At 43.4% G+C, this 17321-nt stretch overlaps 1 protein-coding gene across 1 annotated transcript; it reads left to right on the top strand.

Annotated features, from left to right (window-relative positions):
- Nucleotides 1-604: 604 nt before the first annotated feature.
- Nucleotides 605-16832, top strand: exoc3 (exocyst complex component 3). Its single transcript, XM_074689411.1, has 16 exons — nt 605-768; nt 2290-2489; nt 3057-3276; nt 3447-3619; nt 3782-3994; nt 6299-6477; nt 6585-6701; nt 7271-7388; nt 10162-10287; nt 10433-10533; nt 10933-11043; nt 12153-12294; nt 12505-12627; nt 14426-14587; nt 14698-14819; nt 16430-16832. The coding sequence occupies exons 2-16, from the start codon at nt 2346-2348 to the stop codon at nt 16623-16625; spliced, it is 2247 nt and encodes a 748-aa protein (XP_074545512.1). The 5' UTR covers nt 605-768; nt 2290-2345; the 3' UTR covers nt 16626-16832.
- Nucleotides 16833-17321: the final 489 nt, after the last annotated feature.

The following is a 17321-nucleotide window of genomic DNA, read 5'->3' as shown; positions in this document are numbered from 1 at the left end:
GCTTTAAAAGGTACTTTTGTTCTGAAAATCGCTGACAAACATTCTAAAACATCCTTCCAAAATTCTTGAATCTTAGGACATTTCCATAGACAATGTATGAGCGTACCCTTTTCATTGACACACTGAGGACAAACATTTGGAATGCTAGCAGACATATAGTGAAGTTTAACTGGAGTGATGTACATTCTTGTCAAAAAATGTGTTCCTTTCTCCACAGTCAGAGGTAATCTGTGTTTATTTTAAATGTGTTGTTATTATTTGTGTTCATCAACTGTGTTATACTCCTAAAAAGTCCCATGTGCTCTTTATGCAATGCCTTCAAAAATTGATTTAAAAAGATGTACGGACTCACGGTGAGTAGGTTTCAAACCAGGAGAGGGCAGTAATGAGTCCATACTGAGAAGGACTCTGACTGATACAGCATGATGTATCTATAGCAATGTTTCTGTCATTCAGAAATGAAGAAATAGCAGGGGGACAAGGTGCTTGCCTGGCTCTTAAACAGTGGCCGGACTTCAGACTTTAAATGGCTTAGGAAAACAAAGGACACACAACCCGTTAGGTGGCAGTAAAGTAACTAACTGGACCTGAAGTGCCATGAAATGACACCAATGAAGAAGAAGGAGAAGAAGACGCTCCAGCTGCTGGGCGGAGTCCCAAGGAGGAAGTGGTCCCACAACAACAAACACCGTTATTATAAATAATACAAATATAATCTTTGACCGTTAACATGGATTTTATCCGACTGAAGCGGCTTCTCTAAGAAGGGTAAGACTGTTTGCAGGACGGTTGGTGGAAAGTGTGTCTTTAATGGCGGTGAGAAAACGTCTGTGTTAGCCGCTGGCTCTGTGCTTAGCTTAGCTGATGCTTTCAAACGGATTGACTCAAAGATTTAAAGTCTCCAGGAATGAATGCTGATGTTATCCTTTAAGCCTTTTTTTCTAGTCACGCATTTAGTTAGCAGCAGTCAGTATGGGATTCAGATGAACGTTAGCCACCAGCTAGCTCTCAACCCGTCATCAACGGACGCTGGGGTCCCGTAGCTGAACTACCTGCGCAGTAATGTTATTAACAGTCAGTCACATGATGCCAGGTTCTGTCTCTGCTGACAGAGATACAGGAGAAAGACTTTATTACCACACCACTGATTATTGGCACATTTTCAATTGTTGCTTCAACATTGCTCCACTAAATAACCTCAAGCAGGGACGGTTTTAGGATCTGACCTAAGAGGTACTATCCCGACTGAGATTGTGATTTAGAGTTTCTTTCAAGAGTTGAAACCTACTGCTTAACCAATTCTTCACTTAACAGTAACAGTATTTTTTTACTACACAAGACATTTCTGTTCACATCAACAGTTCTGAGTCCTTTGCATTTCAAACCACACAGTATTGATGACCATAGTGGAATAAGCTGCTGAGCTAAGCAGGAGCTAAATCCGTACATGTAAATTTATCATCGTGGCTGTTTTTTCCTTCCTCGGGTTGAAGGGGGTTAAGAAGAATCCACTATTGATTACAATGTGAAACATGTGTTTACTAGTTATTGTTAAACAGTAATCAACCCAGTTATGGTAAAGTAGTATGGCGTGGAATTATTGCTTATTTTGAGTGACATTTTTAACAGGTCTGAGCTCCACCTGGCAGTATCAAACAGGATGCTGTATGACACAATGTGATGACGTCAGCGGGAGAGCCAGAGGACTCAAGAATTCAAACAAGAAAAGGCTGTTATATACAGCTGCTCGAGGAAAATTTGTTACTTATGGTGATCTGTTACCCCGCTAAACGCACCTGAAACCAGCGGCTCTGTGCTGCTTTTGGGTCTGTGTCCATGCACACAGTCTGATCTTGGACAAATAAATGATAAAGCCAACTGTAGACAGGATGGAGGGAGAAATTTTCTCCTTGTAGATCAATTACAGAAATATTTAATTTTAACTATTTTTGCTTTACTATACCTCAAGTCAAGATTAAGACCATTAACATGCTAACAAAATTCCTGCTGAATTTTAGAAAATCTGGCCCAGCACATACCTCTGTATTTATGGTTGGTGTTGGGAGATGTTAGGGTGCTTCAGCACCTCTAAAATAGGTCTAACAATGCCCATGACCTCAAACCATTTGTTTTTATTTTAAGAAATGTTATAAGAAAGCAAAATGAGTAAACAATACATCAATAACATTCAACTTTTCATAATCTGAGCATGTACACCTGTGACTTGAGCTAACAGTTATACTATTTAATGTTGCCTAATGTTCCTTTTGTCATTTAATGTACTTCCAGGTCTCGGGCGTTAGCTTGAAGCCTTTGGGTATATCTGGTGATAAACTTGAGCAGAAATGGAAGAGACGAGTCGAGAAGCAGTGGCCACAGCCGTGCAGCGTGTTGCTGGGATGCTGCAGCGGTCGGACCAGCTGGACAAAGTGGAGCAGTACAGGAGGAGAGAGGCCCGCAAGAAGGCCTCTGTGGAGGCCAGGCTGAAGGTGATTACATAAGACACAGCTGACACTGTAATCTAATTGATTATACGCTGACAACCTTCCAACCATTGACATTGTTTTATAGTACTATGACCAAAAAATCTATCAAGCTCTAAGAACTGTAAATATAGACTCTCAGTTTTACGAATGCGAATTTCTTTGTCAACGCAATAAGACTTCTTCTTACTCTGTTACAGTTTGGTTTAGTTTTTCTTCAAAGTCACAGTTCTGTAACAGTTGAAGCTGCTGAACAAAATGTGAAGTGATTTTACAAATCCTGCCATAAATTTGGCTCAGACAGTTATCCAAATCAGTATTGTTTAGTGTGTAAAGGTTTTATAATTCACAGATTCATTTCTTTTGGAGGGGTTTCACCTCTCAGCTGCATGATTACTGACTTTGACTTTCTTGTCACATTGGTTGTAAGAGGAGAGATCCTACTCTTTGCATCCTGGCTCACTTTTAGGACTCCAGGATAAGAGTTTTGATAAAATTTAAAAAGAAACACAATGAAAAAAATCCAAGCTTCAGTTTTTATAACGTGTGTTTGCTGCCTCTGATGTCTTCCAGGCAGCCATCCAGTCCCAGCTGGATGGTGTTCGAACTGGACTGACCCAGCTGCACAGTGCCTTGATCGATGTGAAAGATATTCAGAGCTCACTGGCTGATGTGAGTAAAGACTGGAGGCAGAGCATCAACACCATAGAGAACCTAAAAGATGTTAAAGATGCCGTGGTTCAGCACAGTCAGCTGGCCTCTGCAGTGGAGAACCTGAAGAACATTTTTTCAGGTAGGCTTCATGGAGTGGTTCCTGCAGGTGTGGTCTCCTTTGTTTCAGATCAGAGTAATAACAAGCTGTCCATAACATCAGACTCAGATTTGTCCCAGTAGAGGGAAGAGTCTTTGTCTTGATAGACCTCAGTTCTGCTCCTAACACTCAGTTTGTCTGTCATGGTTCAGTCCCAGAGATTGTGGCAGACACTCAGCAGCTGATAGAGCAGGCAGAGCTGCTGCAGGCCCACAGGAAGCTGATGGAGCTGGAGTGTTCTCGGGATGACCTCATGTACGAGCAGTACCGCATGGACAGCAAGAACACCAGTGATATGCACCTTATCTCCATCTACTTTGAGGATGTGAGTCAAAGTCACAGAGCAGTCTGTTGGGCTCTGATAGGGGTGGAGGAGACTTGAAACAGAGACCATTTGACGGTCAACTCCTCCTGTGTATTTTTTTTCTTCTCTCTTGTTTTCTGAGTTTATTCATTTTGAAGTGTCCCCTCTCTGTGTTTGCTCCAGGTTCAGGGGTTGTCAGATGAGCTGGCTAAACAGTTATGGATGGTACTGCAGAGGTCCATGGTGACAGTTCGCCGTGACCCCACCATGCTGGTGTCGGTGGTTCGTATCATCGAGCGTGAGGAGAAGATTGATCGGCGTATGGTCGACCGCAAGAAACAGTCGGGGTTCATCCCACCGGGGCGACCAAAACGCTGGAAAGACAAGATGTTTGAGGTGAGACACTTGATGCAAGATCAGTCTTCTGAAAAGGTCAAAAGGTCACCAGAAACAGTCTTTTAATGAACCAGGAAGTTCAGCGATAACAGTTACTCTCATACAGAATCAGGAAAGAGTGTTGAGAGGAAGTAGAAACAGTATGAGAATAAATCTCAGGTGCTCTGTCTGCAGTTGGGCTGTGGTGATGTTGGGAACATTACACACAGTTGTCAGGTTTGCAGAGGTGGGGTGTTAACATAAGTACCACACACAGTTCTCCCTGGGCAGGTGATATGGTTAGAAACAGCAGATCTGGTTTCTGGTCAGGCTGGACCAGTGTTTCCCCTAGGTTTATAGTTAAGGGAAGGGGGGTGTCACTGGGAGAAATGCGAACATGCAACAATGTAGAGACAGAAATGACATCCCGCCCTGAAAAACAGACAAAGGTAACCATGGTAAATTAGCCTGGTCCGGGTCAGGCGAACAGTCAGGCTTATCTTAGCTGCATCTCAGAGAAGGTCTGACTGGCTTCTGAAAGACGCCTTATGAACTGCATGTGTCACATCAAATGAATCTAGAACTGTAATGAATGATGTTCTTGTTGGGAAACATAAATTGAGACCTTTTCTGACACTTCCTGCTTAAAACCCAAAAAGTCAGGAGGAATGTGAGGCTCTGCTTTCACGGTCTGTATTCATACTGAAAATCAAGATCAAGCGAGCTTTTGCCCTTCAGCTCCACGGGAGGTTTCCTTCCTCCCTGAGCTCGCCTTATAATCCATCCCACGTTAAAGGTGTGCCACATCAAGATGCTGATCTGACATCATGGTTAGTGCACAGGTGTGCCTTATACTGTCCACAATAAAAGGCCATTTTGAAATGTGCAGTTTTGTCTCACAGCAAAATGCCACAGATGTCGTAAGCATTGAGGGAGCGTGCAATTGGCATGCTGACAGCAGGAATGTCAACCAGATCTGTTGCTCGTGCAGTGAATGTTCATTTCTCCCCAATAAACCGTCTCCAAAGGCGTTTCAGAGAATATGGCAGTACATCCAACCTGCCTCACAACCGCAGACCACTTGTAACCCCACCAGCCCAGGACCTCCACATCCAGCAGGTTCACCTCCAAGATTGTCTGAGACCAGCCACTCAGACAGCTGCTGAAACAACTGGTTTGCATAACCAAAGAATTTCTGCACAAACTGTCAGAAACAGTCTCAGGGAAGCTCACTGCAAGCTCGTCGTCCTCATTGGGGTCTTAACCTGACTCCAGATCGTCGCCGTAACAGACTTGAGAGGGCAAATGCTCACATTTGATGGTGTCTGGCACATTGGAGAGGCATTCTCTTCACGGATGAATCTTGGTTTACATTGTTCAGGGCAGATAGCAGACAGCATGTGTGGCGTGGTGTGGTTGAGCGCTTTGCTGATGTCAATGTTGTGGATCAAGTGGTCCATGGTGGTGGTGGGGTTATGGTATGGGCAGGCATCTGTTATGGACAAAGAACACAGGTGCATTTTATTGATGGCGTTTATTGAATGCACAGAGATACCGTGATGAGATCCTGAGGCCCATTGTTGTGTTATACATCCATGAGCATCACCTCATGTTTCAGCAAGATAATGCACGGCCCCATGTTGCAAGGATCTGTACACAATTCTTGGAAGCGGAAAATGTCCCAGTTCTTGCATGGCCTGCATACACACCGGACATGTCACCCATTGAGCATGTTTGGGATGTGCTTGACCGGCGTATACGACAGCGTGTACCAGTTCCCACTAATATCCAGCAACTTGGCACAGCCATTGAAGAGGAGTGGACCAACATTCCACAGGCCACAATTGACAATCTGACAAACTCTGTGTGAAGAAGATGTGTTGCACTGCATGAGGCAAATGGTGGTCACACCAGATACTGACTGGTTCTGAGTCCCCAGACCCCCAATAAAGCAAAAAAAAAAAATGCACATTTCAGAGAGGCCTTTTATTGTGGACCATGATGTCAGATCAGCATCTTGTTGTGGCACACCTGTGAGGTTGGATGGATTATCTCAGCAAAGCAGAAGCGCTCACTATCAAACATTTAGACAGATTTGTGAACAATGTTTGAGAGAAATGGTAATATTGTTTATCTGGAATGAGTTTTAGATCTTTGAGTCCATCTCATGAAAAATGGGAGCAAAAACAAAAGTGTTGCGTTTATATTTTTGTTGAGTGTAAATAAAGAAATGTCCCCGTCAGCAAGGTGTGGTTTGTCCCTCCCAATGTACAGACTGAGGCATCTGAAGTGCTTGACCTCTCTGTGGGTCTGTCTCTGTGGCAGGTATTGGAGGGTACGGTCAGCACGCGGATCGAGGGCACTCAGTCAGTGACCAGAGAGGCTGATAAGATGTGGCTGGTTCGTCTCCTGGAAATAACCAGGAAGTACGTCCTGGATGACCTGATTGTTGTGAAGAACCTGATGGTGCAGTGCTTCCCTCCACACTACAACACGTTCAACAGGTAACGGAGAGAAAAGACACCTGTCTGTGTTTTTGTTCAGAGGGTCACAACTGATGATCTGCTTGTCTTCATTAAACACTTTGTTTGTTTCCGTTTGTGTCTTTCAGATTCTTCAGCCTCTACCACAACGCTGTGTCATCCCGCGTCACAGAGCTGGCCTCTGAGGACCTGGAGGCTAACGAAATAGTTTCCTTGCTCACCTGGGTCCTCAACACATATAAGAGGTACACCACACCAAAACACTTTCACAAAGTCTGCCCTGTTGGGAATTTCCCTCCACAGAAAACCTTTCAGCTCTCACTCCTCAGGCTCAGTTAGGCAGTAAGTGGCATCACTAAACCTGAGGAGGTCCAACCACAGGTCTGTGGTCCATGTCAAAACCCCTGAAACATTGATGTGGATTCACAGATCTGGGTTGATCAATTGGATGAATCCTGAATCTTTAAATCATTTATTTATTATATTTTATTTATTTATTTTTATTGGGACTCCATGTAATTGTCCCTAACCCTATGTAATTGATGTGGTGTTTTTACTGTTTGTGTTTATTGTAAAATTGTTCCTTCATTTAGTTTCAAATGGCATTAAAAAGTGTTAAAAGCCTTGAATTCAACTTGCTTTAAGCTGTAGAAACCCTGATAACAGGACAACAAATGTTCAACTCCTCTTAACTTAATGAACTTAGTGAACGAAAAAGATGGTGCAGTTTGAGCCTGAGATAATACAGAACATCAGAGTTCACCAGCTTTGAAAGCCTCAGGTTTTCATGTCCCAACACCACCGCTTTTTTCAGCACGGAGATGATGGGCCATCCAGAGCTCCTTTCAGAGTGTGACATCAACCAGCTGGAGCCTCTGCTGCCAAAGGACGTGGTGGACGACCTGCTCAGCAAATATGTCAAGACCTTCACAGTGAGAGCCACACTCTTCAGAAATGTTGTCTCAGATCTTTCGTTTCTTCACAGTCCACAACTTTACAACTGTTAACAGACATGTTCAGGTAGATCTACACCTGCATGCTGAAGAAACAGACAAAGAGCTGGACCTCATCCACAAAGGTGTCACAAAAACAGAGTCTGAGTCAGGGTGAGAGAGGAGACAGGTTTCTTGGACGGGTTTCTGATCCTCCAATATTTTAATGTACAGTGAGTAGACTCTGCAGAAAGGGAGAAGAGACACACCTCAGAAAACAGCTCATCTTTATCGTCAGGAAAGAGGATACTTTGATTATTTGAGTCAGAGCAGCTTTTAATGAAAAAAAAACATTTATCATGAGGAGTAAAATACAGAAGAGAAGTGTTTTCAGTGTTATTGAATGAACGTTGAGCATCATTCCAAGCGGTCAAAGTGCTAAGCTCAAAGAGCTTTCTGAATAATAATGATAATGATAATAATTTCTGAATAATCAAGCTCAGTGCTGCCCCCAGAGTCTCCAGTCGTCACAAACACCCCCCTCGTCTCTCAGCCCCCCCTGCACACGCTGTTGGTGTCAAATAAAGACACCAACAGGAAATCACAAAGTTAGTGCACAGTTAGGGACGTGTACTGAATGAGGTACTTTAACAGGTGCCGTGAGTATCAGTTCACCTAAAATCAAACTGTACCATGTTTGGGTATCTAGACACATCCCTGTGACTGTGAGGGAGTGGGAAAAAGGCTGTTTTCCCTGCTGGACATGAGAATCCATGTATGGTTCGTTCTTTTGTTATTCTGTTTCAAAACAAAACAAAACAAAAAAAACTCACTTGTTTTCTTGTTTTTCTGTTTAAAACCAAAACAGAATAACAGAAAAAACACATTTTTCTGTCCTGGTTTTAAAAATGGAAAAACGGAAAATAATAAAAGATTGTGTCAAAATTGTTTGTGTAATATTTTGATATTAAATGTGAACATCTCTGTATAAAAATTAGACAAATAACTCACATTGAAGGTTTATACAGACATGTTCCTGAGCTTTTTTTTTTAAATAAGTAACGCTGACGATCCACTCCATCTTATCCGCGCGCATCTGCGCACTCCCATGTGTTTCAATGAGAGTCAGAGCACAGTCTGCTGCTGTCTGATCTGCTCTCAGATAAACCAAGAAACATCAGAGAGGAGCTGGCCCACACGGTGACGCGCTTCGTGTCCTCCGATGCGCCCCGCCGTCCATTCTCCTGCTGCAGGGACAGCGGCTCTGACTGTCTCCGCTACCGGCTCTTTCGAGCACACTTTCCGCTGTGGCAGGGATCAATCAGACCAATCAGACGCTGCGCCTCGGCCGCAGGGCATTCAAAGGCGAGGAGATGCGCTCATTTGATTGGTGAAAACAGCGCTCGGCTGTGTTAAACCCACCCACAGCTTTCTTCTCCCCTCTGGCATTTAGGGAGGCGTGGATGCGCTCCTCTGCGCCTCTCTTGGCACTGCAGGAAACTTGCAAAGTGCGCCGGTCACACCCTGTCCGCAGGGCGAGGGCCGGCGCAGGGCAAGTGCGCCTGTGTTTGTGCCTGGTCTACGAATTTAGAGCCCTGATCAAAGTCATGAAACTGATCAGCGCACATCTGATTAACCAAAGTGCTTCTGTGGTGGTGAAAGTCTTAAGGCTGACGTGAAGAGAGGCTAAATAACACCAATAAACCAAAAACATGCTGCGCAATGTTGGAGAAGTTCTCAGAACACAATCTGGTGTTTTCACACCTGATGTCACAGTAAGTGAGCCAATACTGAAGTCATTAAAGCCTATTTTTTATTTCTTATGATTCTAAAGGCGGCTCCTTTACCAATAAGAGATTGCTGTAGATGAGAAATAAAGGCACAAAGCCGTTATGCATGAAGTGAGCCATTATAAAATTACTTACTGGTATACTTTAATTCTGTTTTTCTAAGTGCAGCCTCTTTACTGATGAGAGAGCGCTGCGGAAGAGAAATTAAGGAGCAAAGCCGTTACGCATGAAATGAGTCAAAGCTCATAGAACAGGTGAAAAAGAGGGAAAGAAAAAAACTTAATCACCTTCCCTGATGTTTCTTGGTTTATCTGAGAGCAGATCAGACAGCAGCAGACTGTGCTCTGACTGTCTTATTGAAACACATGGGAGTGCGCATGCGCGCTGATAAGATGGAGTGGATCGTCAGCGATCTGTTACTTCTAGGCTAAAAAAAAGCTCAGGATCATGTCTGTATAAACCTTCAATGTGAGTTATTTGTCTAATTTTTATAAAGAGATGTTTAATATCAAAATATTACACAAACAATTTTGACACAATCTTTTGTTTTTGTTTTTTTCAATTTTTAAAACCAGGACAGAAAAACATGTTTTTTTCTGTTATTCTGTTTTTCCATTTTGGTTTTAAAACAGAAAAACAAAAAATCAAGTCAGTTTTTTCCGTTTTTTTGATTTTGTTTTAAACAGGATAATGAAAGAACGAACCATACACGGATTCATGAGCACAGCATTGAAAGTTTATATTTTCAAAAATAAATTTGTTCAATAGAAAAAGTTAGAGATTTTATTATTGAACAGGTTAATACTTATAACCACATGAACACACACTAAAGCACTGAAAATTGGTACCATTAAGTACTGATACCGATCTCCAGGTACCAGGCATCAGTAACTTATCGCTTCAAATGTGGGAGGTACCCCTCCCTGGTCACAATGATCAGAGCGGGCGTTCAGAGTCTCCTGTCTGTGCTTCCTCGTCTGCAGAGCAACATCACAGGCTGGCTGCGGAAAGCTCTGGAAACCGACAAGAAGGACTGGCAGAAAGAGACCGAGCCTGAGGCTGACCAGGACGGATACTACCAGACCACACTGCCCGCCATCGTCTTTCAGGTTAACGCACTCACAGACACACACACACACACACACACAGTGACAGTGAATAAATGGAAAGGTTTTCTGTGAAATTGAAGCGCTGATCTTTGATGAGTTTTTGTCTTTCCTTTTTCTCTCCTCTCATTTCCTCTCTCGTCTCCAGATGTTTGAGCAGAACCTGCAGGTTGCTGCTCAGATTGACGGGGACTTCAAAGAGCAGGTCCTGAAGCTCTGCCTGAAACAGATGAACTCTTTCCTCAACAGGTACATGTTTCATGCTTCGTACCTTCTCTCTGATCCCTTATATTGATGAGCAGCACACCAACAAACAGCTCAATGACTCAGTGTGAACAGTACACTGTATTTCAAACTGAAGTGTATGTGGTTCAATCTGTGCCTCAGTTAAAAGCTTCAAACACTCACACACTGAGCTCAGAGGATATGTGCTCTCTAAGTCCTGATTCAGATAAGCTAAGTGAAGTGATCAACGTGCTGCACGCAGCTGTGTACCTAACAGGTCTGTGTGTGTGTGTGTGTGTGTGTGTGTGTGTGTGTGTGTGTGTGTGTGTGTGTGTGTGTGTGTGTGTGTGTGTGTGTGTGTGTGTGTGTGTGTGTGTGTGTGTGTGTGTGTGTGTGTGTGTGTGTGTGTGTGTGTGTGTGCAGGTACAGAGAGGAGGTGGTGGTTTACAAAGAGGAGCACCTGAGAGACAGACAGCTTCCTCAGTGCTACGTTCAGTACATGATCGCCATCATCAATAACTGCCAGACATTCAAGTAGGTGTCCAAACAGGAAACGGCGTTAACATCTCCACAGAGTGGTTCCTCTGCTGCCAGAGGAAACAGATTTTCTTTGATTTCTCTTCAAAGCGTAAAGGTTCATATGAAACATGTAGAAAAAGACAAAGAAAAGCTCTTCCAGTCTGCATGTCAGAATCAGTCCAATCATCGTTTTTCATTTGAGGATTTTTTTTAAGTCATGAGCAAAGAACAGGGTTTGTTAACCATGTGTACAGGCTTTTGTGAGATTTGTGCCACTACAACAAACTGGATTTGAATGAGTGATACAGACACAGGCAGCCAATGTTTGACTTCCCCACATCCAGGGACGTGTCCTTTCTGTCAGTGATAAAAAAACTTAACTCCATCGACCACTCATTCATCGACAAAGATGGTTACTTCCAAACTAAGATCTGCTGATTTGACTGAAAACTTAACAGGCACTGAGGTGTCCTTTACTGAAGTCTCGCAATGCAAAAATGACGGTGTCCTGCCACCCTGAACTGAACTCAAAATTTAAAACTGAATCTGAATCTTTCAAACTGAGAATGAATTTTGTATTGTTGAATTTAAAGAATACAGAAAGTTGAACTTTACAATTCAATTTCAAAACTTTACATTTGATTCTAGGTCATGCTTATCAAATTCAATATGTTAATTCAAACTCAGTGGCACAAACCTCAGCCTGTACATTTGAAGTCCTCATAGGGCGCTGACAACTTCATCTGAAGCAGGAAACACTGACAACAGTTGTGTGGTTCTCAGAGATCGATGGTCATTACAGAGGATTTATGGACAGACTGTAGCTCAGGGGTAAAGGGGGGGTCCCATCATAAAACTGGAACCACTGTTGTATCATTCTCTGTAAACTTTTTGGTCTGTTAGCCCTCCAGGATATTTCTCATTTACTTTAAGTCAAGTATTTGTTGCTTTGGTCCAGCAGCCTGTTCTTCACTCACTTCATGGAAGCTTACATTTTTGTGTTTTTTAGATGCTAATCAACCTGAGTGTGTCTCCAGGTGTTTGGGTTCACAGGTGGCTCAGTAAAGAAGCACAGAAAACAGGACACTTTAATGCATGCCTCTGTTTCTGAATGTGTCCCTCAGAGAATCCATCAACAGTCTGAAGAGGAAGTACTCTCAGTCCTCAGAGCCCAGCGACAGCGATGCTGCCATAGAGCGCACCCTCAATGAGGTGGCTAAGGAAGGATGCCAGTTCCTTCTGGATGAAGTCTTTCTTGATCTCGAAGTAAGACAGGAACCTATTGGACTCTTTAACAGGAACTTCCTGTGTTGTGTCAAAGTGTTAGTTATCATTCCTGTCAGGTGGGTATTTTCTAACGTTAGCCGTACAGAGTCTTTGTCACGTGTGCTCTAGGCCCATACAAAGTGTTGGTAGCAGATAACTCATGCAGATTCAAAGCAGCACTCAACTGTTTGGTCTCGTTGCATTGAACAGCATCACCTGAACGAGCTGCTCACCAGGAAGTGGCTGACAGGCTCCCATGCTGTGGACACCATCTGTGTGACCGTGGAGGACTACTTCAATGACTTCAACAAGATCAAGAAACCCTTCAATCAGGTAGGAAGGGGGGTCAGGTGGCAGCCTGAGCCTTCAGGTTGAGCTCACCTGAAGAGGACGGACGTGACATGAAATGAATGAAAGCTTCTATGTACTCAGTCATCTCTTTTGTAGATTAAATTTATTAGAACCATGTACAAACTTTCAGCTGTTGGCAATAAAAAGATCAAACCAGAACAATCTAAAGCTCACGCAACCAATATTTGCCAAATTTTTCATTAAAATAAAAAAGAAAAATGCTTCTTTCCATGACCAGTGCAGTTTTAAAATTATTCAACCCCTGAAGTAAAAGGTTTGTTAGAGTTCTCAATCTGGCGTTGTCTCTGGTACACCTGATACACCAGTCAGGGCTTCAGTTTGTATCAGGTGTGTCTTCTATCAGTGGTTCTCAAATAGGGGTATGTGTACCCCTGGGGGTACACAAGGACCCAGTGGGTCCGCAAGATTCAGAAATGTTAATTCAGAAAATAACAACCAAGCAAAATTCCTTCACACCATTTATTTAATCAATACTGGATCCCAATATCATTTCAAGTTCATAAAGTGAGTACTGCATCCAATAGACACTGGCAGTCCAGGTCTTTATTTTAAGGGCTTTTTAGGTCCAGAGCTGCTCATGTTTCTGGGAAGCGTCTCGAGACATAAGTCCTTGTAATTTGGCACTATGTGAGTAAAGATTGATTGCGTAAGATGGACCAGACAGTAGTTTGTTGGTGGACTGTTTGCCTGCATGTCAGAAACATGAGTTGAGTTGTCCAAAAATAAAACAAGACATTGATATCCTGCACAAATGAGGAAATGGATACAAAAAGACATCAAAGGCACTAAAGGTTCCCAGGGATCGAGCTGGAAGCAGAATTATAAGTTCTGAACTCAAAGGACAGGAGTGGGGCACAGATGGCCTCGCAGCTCAGGTCACCCCCCATGAGGTTCAGCCCTGAGCTGTGGCCTGGGTTCAAATCCAGCCTGTGGCCTGTTTCCTGTCTGCCATTCCCCTCTGTAAATCCTGGGTCCTCTCTAAACAAAGGCAGAAAAAGCCCCCCCAAATAATGTTAAAAGAACAGAAGCTTCACCACCTGAATGGGGAAGAAAGCTGTCAACCACTGCCAGCAGATTCCTGAGGAGGAGGAGGCAGAGGCAGGAGGTCAGTCAAAAAAAAAAAAGACAGCTCCAGTGAGCTGAAAATCAGAAAAATAAGCCACAGAAGTTTTTGGATTCTAGTATTTAAAGGGATGAAAAATAAAAACTGCCTGCAGTGAAGCGTGGTGCATCTCTGATGCTCTGGGGCTGCTTTGATTCAATTCAGCCAAGGAAGAGGAAATCTGAGAAAAACGTAGCTTGCAGTCTGTGAGGGAGGCACGCTGAGGTTTGATCCCAGAATTCCTGCTTTAATCTGGAGTGGCCATCACAGTCACATGACTTGGACAGTACAGAAATCTCTGTGGTGGAGTTTGATGGAGGTGGTTGTAGCGTGAACCCAGGAGTATGGATGAACTGGAGGCCGTTGCCCATGAGGAATGGGAGAAGACCCCAATGAAAGGCTGCAGGTCAGCAACAAAAGGGTCTCTGCTCATTTCTGAGGGTTCATCATTAAAAGTGGTGTTTTTGTCATATTTCTCTGATCTGTATTTGTGAGCTTGGAGCTCTGTGAGTGTCATGGTGTTTTCAGAGGATAGTAACTGTGTGTGTGTGTGTGTGTGTGTGTGTGTGTGTGTGTGTGTGTGTGTGTGTGTGTGTGTGTGTGTGTGTGTGTGTGTGTGTGTGTATATATGTGTCATGTTGGCGGTACTGTGAACAGGAGATGACGAGCGAGGCGCTGCGCAGGGTGGTGGTGGAGTACATTAAAGCGGTGATGCAGAAGAGGATCACCTTTAAAAACGCAGACGAGAGGAGAGAAGGAGCGGAGAGGATGATCAAAGAGGCGGATCAGTTCAAGTTCCTCTTCAGGAAGCTGGCTGCTGTGAGTTCTCCTGTCATGGTTTCTGTGTCATGTGACCTGGTTATAACGACAGCAGGCTCCTCACAGGTGGTGAGGGGGCGTGTCTAATGTTGGGCGCCTGCTCTGTGTAGGGTGAAGACACTGATCCGCTCTGTGGGGCTATTGCTGCCATCGCTGAGGTTTTCAAGCTGACTGACCCCACGCTGCTGTTCCTGGAGGTCAGCACTCTGGTGTCCAAGTATCCTGACATCAGGTAAGCTGTCACACGCCAGACAGACATTTTATCCTGTTTTATTACAATGCAGGCATCTCACTGATCATCTTAGACATGCACTAAACTAGGGGATGCCTCAGTATGCCATGGAGGATTGAAGCGTGCAGTCTGCAGACATGGGACAATCGGCCCTTACGTCTGTGGCTTCAGTTTGTTTAGTGTGTTCCTGTACCGCCCTCAGTTAACCAGGTTTGACTGTAAGTAAGAAACATGAATTGATGAAACTCAAGCATCCAGTCTTTCCTGTAGAGTAAAAAAGTGGCTTTTGGAGCAGTGTTGTTTTTGTCTTAGTTTTAGTCTCAGTCTTTGGCACCAAAGTGTGAATTAGTTTTAGTTACGTTTTAGTCGTTTCTGTATGTGACAGTGTTAGTCCAGCTTTAGTCGAGTGAAACGCAAAAAGGTTTTAGTCCAGTTTTAGTACAAAATAAAGCACTAGTCTTTTAACAAATTAACCCAGGTCAATACATCTTGGAATTTGTTATCAAGGTTGACGGGTTAACCTACACGCTTTGGCACAAAAACCAGGGTCATTAGCAGACTGATGGCTCTTTCCTGTTGATGGAGACGCTGTTGTGCTGCATGTCATTGCTGTTGGGCACCAACCTTTTATCTCCATATTTCAACTTTTATTTTCTCATGAATTGTTAATTCAACATTTATGGTGTTGATTTTTAGGATCACTGATAAGACCGGTTGATAGTTTGATCAAATCAAATCAAATTTTATTTATAAAGCACTTTTCATCCATTAGAAATGTAGCACAAAGTGCTTTACATGATTAAAAGAGCAGCGCTTGCCCTTTCCCACCCCCCAACCCACCCAGGCCCCAACCCCCCCAAAAATTCACACACACACACAGATTAATGTATTGTAGGAATATGTGGCTGAGAGCAGAGGAGCCAGGTCAGGAAATGCACTCAGGAGGTCATCTGCACCGGGCGCCGCTAACAGCTCAAAGGCCAGGACACCTCCACCCAGGCACCCACTGAGCTACAGGTCCGTGAGGGGCCCACAGCAGCGAAGCACTGCTGCAAACCCCCCACCTGACCAAGTCCATGGTCACCACTATACAGAAGTATCCCAGCCAGAGCCAATCACAGCCCCCAGTGCAGAGGGCCCCCTGCTGAGGAAACACTGGAGATTGGAGATAAAAACATAAAACAAAACATAGAACAATAAGATAAGATGTAAAAACATAAAACTACATTAACCAAGAAAATATAGAGATATAAAAGAGCTAAAAATAAAATTCAATGATTCAATAAATAAATAGAATAATCAATCTATCTCGATGGCACGCTGTACTTTTATATTGAACTTAGAATCTGTTTCTGTTAATCATAACGTATGTTCACATCTAGTTTTCTCTCCATTCTGAGCTAATGTTTGGTCATAACCTCGGCCTGAAACCAACTTTTTCATTAAATTCACAAAGTAGAAGCTGGATTTTGAATATCAGCTGTTATCTGGGGGAGGATCGGTCTTTATGGTGCTGTTTTCCTGAACTTTCTGTGTGTTGAGGAGTTAATCACATGAAGGTTTATCCTTGGCTGAACATATCTGAGCGGTTTTCATTCTGCGTCCTGCAGGGAGGAACACATCCAGGCTCTACTGGCTGTGCGTGGTGATGCCAGCAGGGAAATGCGCCAGATGATCATCGGGACTCTCAGTGAGAACAAAGTATCTTATGCTGGTGTGACACAGCCCATCTTCAAAGACATCACTGTGCCAACCATCACCATGACAACCATGACATCCATGGCTACTGCAAAGCTGCTGAAGTAAAAGCCAGTCCAGAAAACTTTCTGCACCTTCAGCACCTCCAGGCACGATAACATGAGCAAAGCTAAAGTAAAGCTCAGTTTGTTTTTTGATCAGTCTAATGCAGCTTGTTTTCTGAGTCACTGTTTCTAAGCTTTATTTGTTTTATCCCCTCTGTGATATCCCTTTTGACTAAACAATAAAGTTATCCATGCATCGGCTGACTGCTGGTTAGAGGTTGAAGCTTCACAGTTTTCTTCTCTTTCTTACTTTTTCTAAATCATGTCCTCACAATGCTGCCCTCTGGTGTTAGCCGACAGACATCAGCTCCTGGATCAGGAAACACTCGATGAAAATTCAAGAGTTTCCTTAAAATAGTCCAAACAGGCATTTTTATTTATGATAAAGACCAGAGGAGGTACACATGTTGAATTGCTGAAGTCTCTGACATTAATACGAGTAGTTACTTGAAGTTGCTGAGGTAGATCAATGAATTGAATTGGGTTAGGGTTAGGGTTAGGATCCAGGACTTTTTGAACAGATTCTTTATCATTGTCAGATAGGGCTGTTTTCACCATATGTATATATAACTCTACCATAAATGGTCGCATTGATTTGCAAAACAATACAAGACAAGGTCACCATAATTCTGACGGATGTAAAAGTACGATCCAGATCCTGGCATTATTCTGGATACTAAGATCCTGATTGTGAAATATG

Source organism: Halichoeres trimaculatus, unplaced genomic scaffold, assembly GCF_033239565.1.
Source record: "Halichoeres trimaculatus isolate MK-OKI-2021-1 unplaced genomic scaffold, fHalTri1.1 fHalTri1_scaffold_15, whole genome shotgun sequence".
Lineage (NCBI taxonomy): Eukaryota > Metazoa > Chordata > Actinopteri > Labriformes > Labridae > Halichoeres > Halichoeres trimaculatus.
This window is presented reverse-complemented; position numbering and strand designations above follow the sequence as displayed.

Coding starts and splice junctions, on each gene's coding strand:
- exoc3 (XM_074689411.1), top strand. CDS start 2,346: ATGGAAGAGACGAGTCGAGAAGCAGTGGCCACAGCCGTGCAGCGTGTT. Junction 6,478..6,584: donor CACTACAACACGTTCAACAG/GTAACGGAGAGA, acceptor TGTGTCTTTCAG/ATTCTTCAGCCTCTACCACA. Junction 7,389..10,161: donor AATATGTCAAGACCTTCACA/GTGAGAGCCACA, acceptor CCTCGTCTGCAG/AGCAACATCACAGGCTGGCT.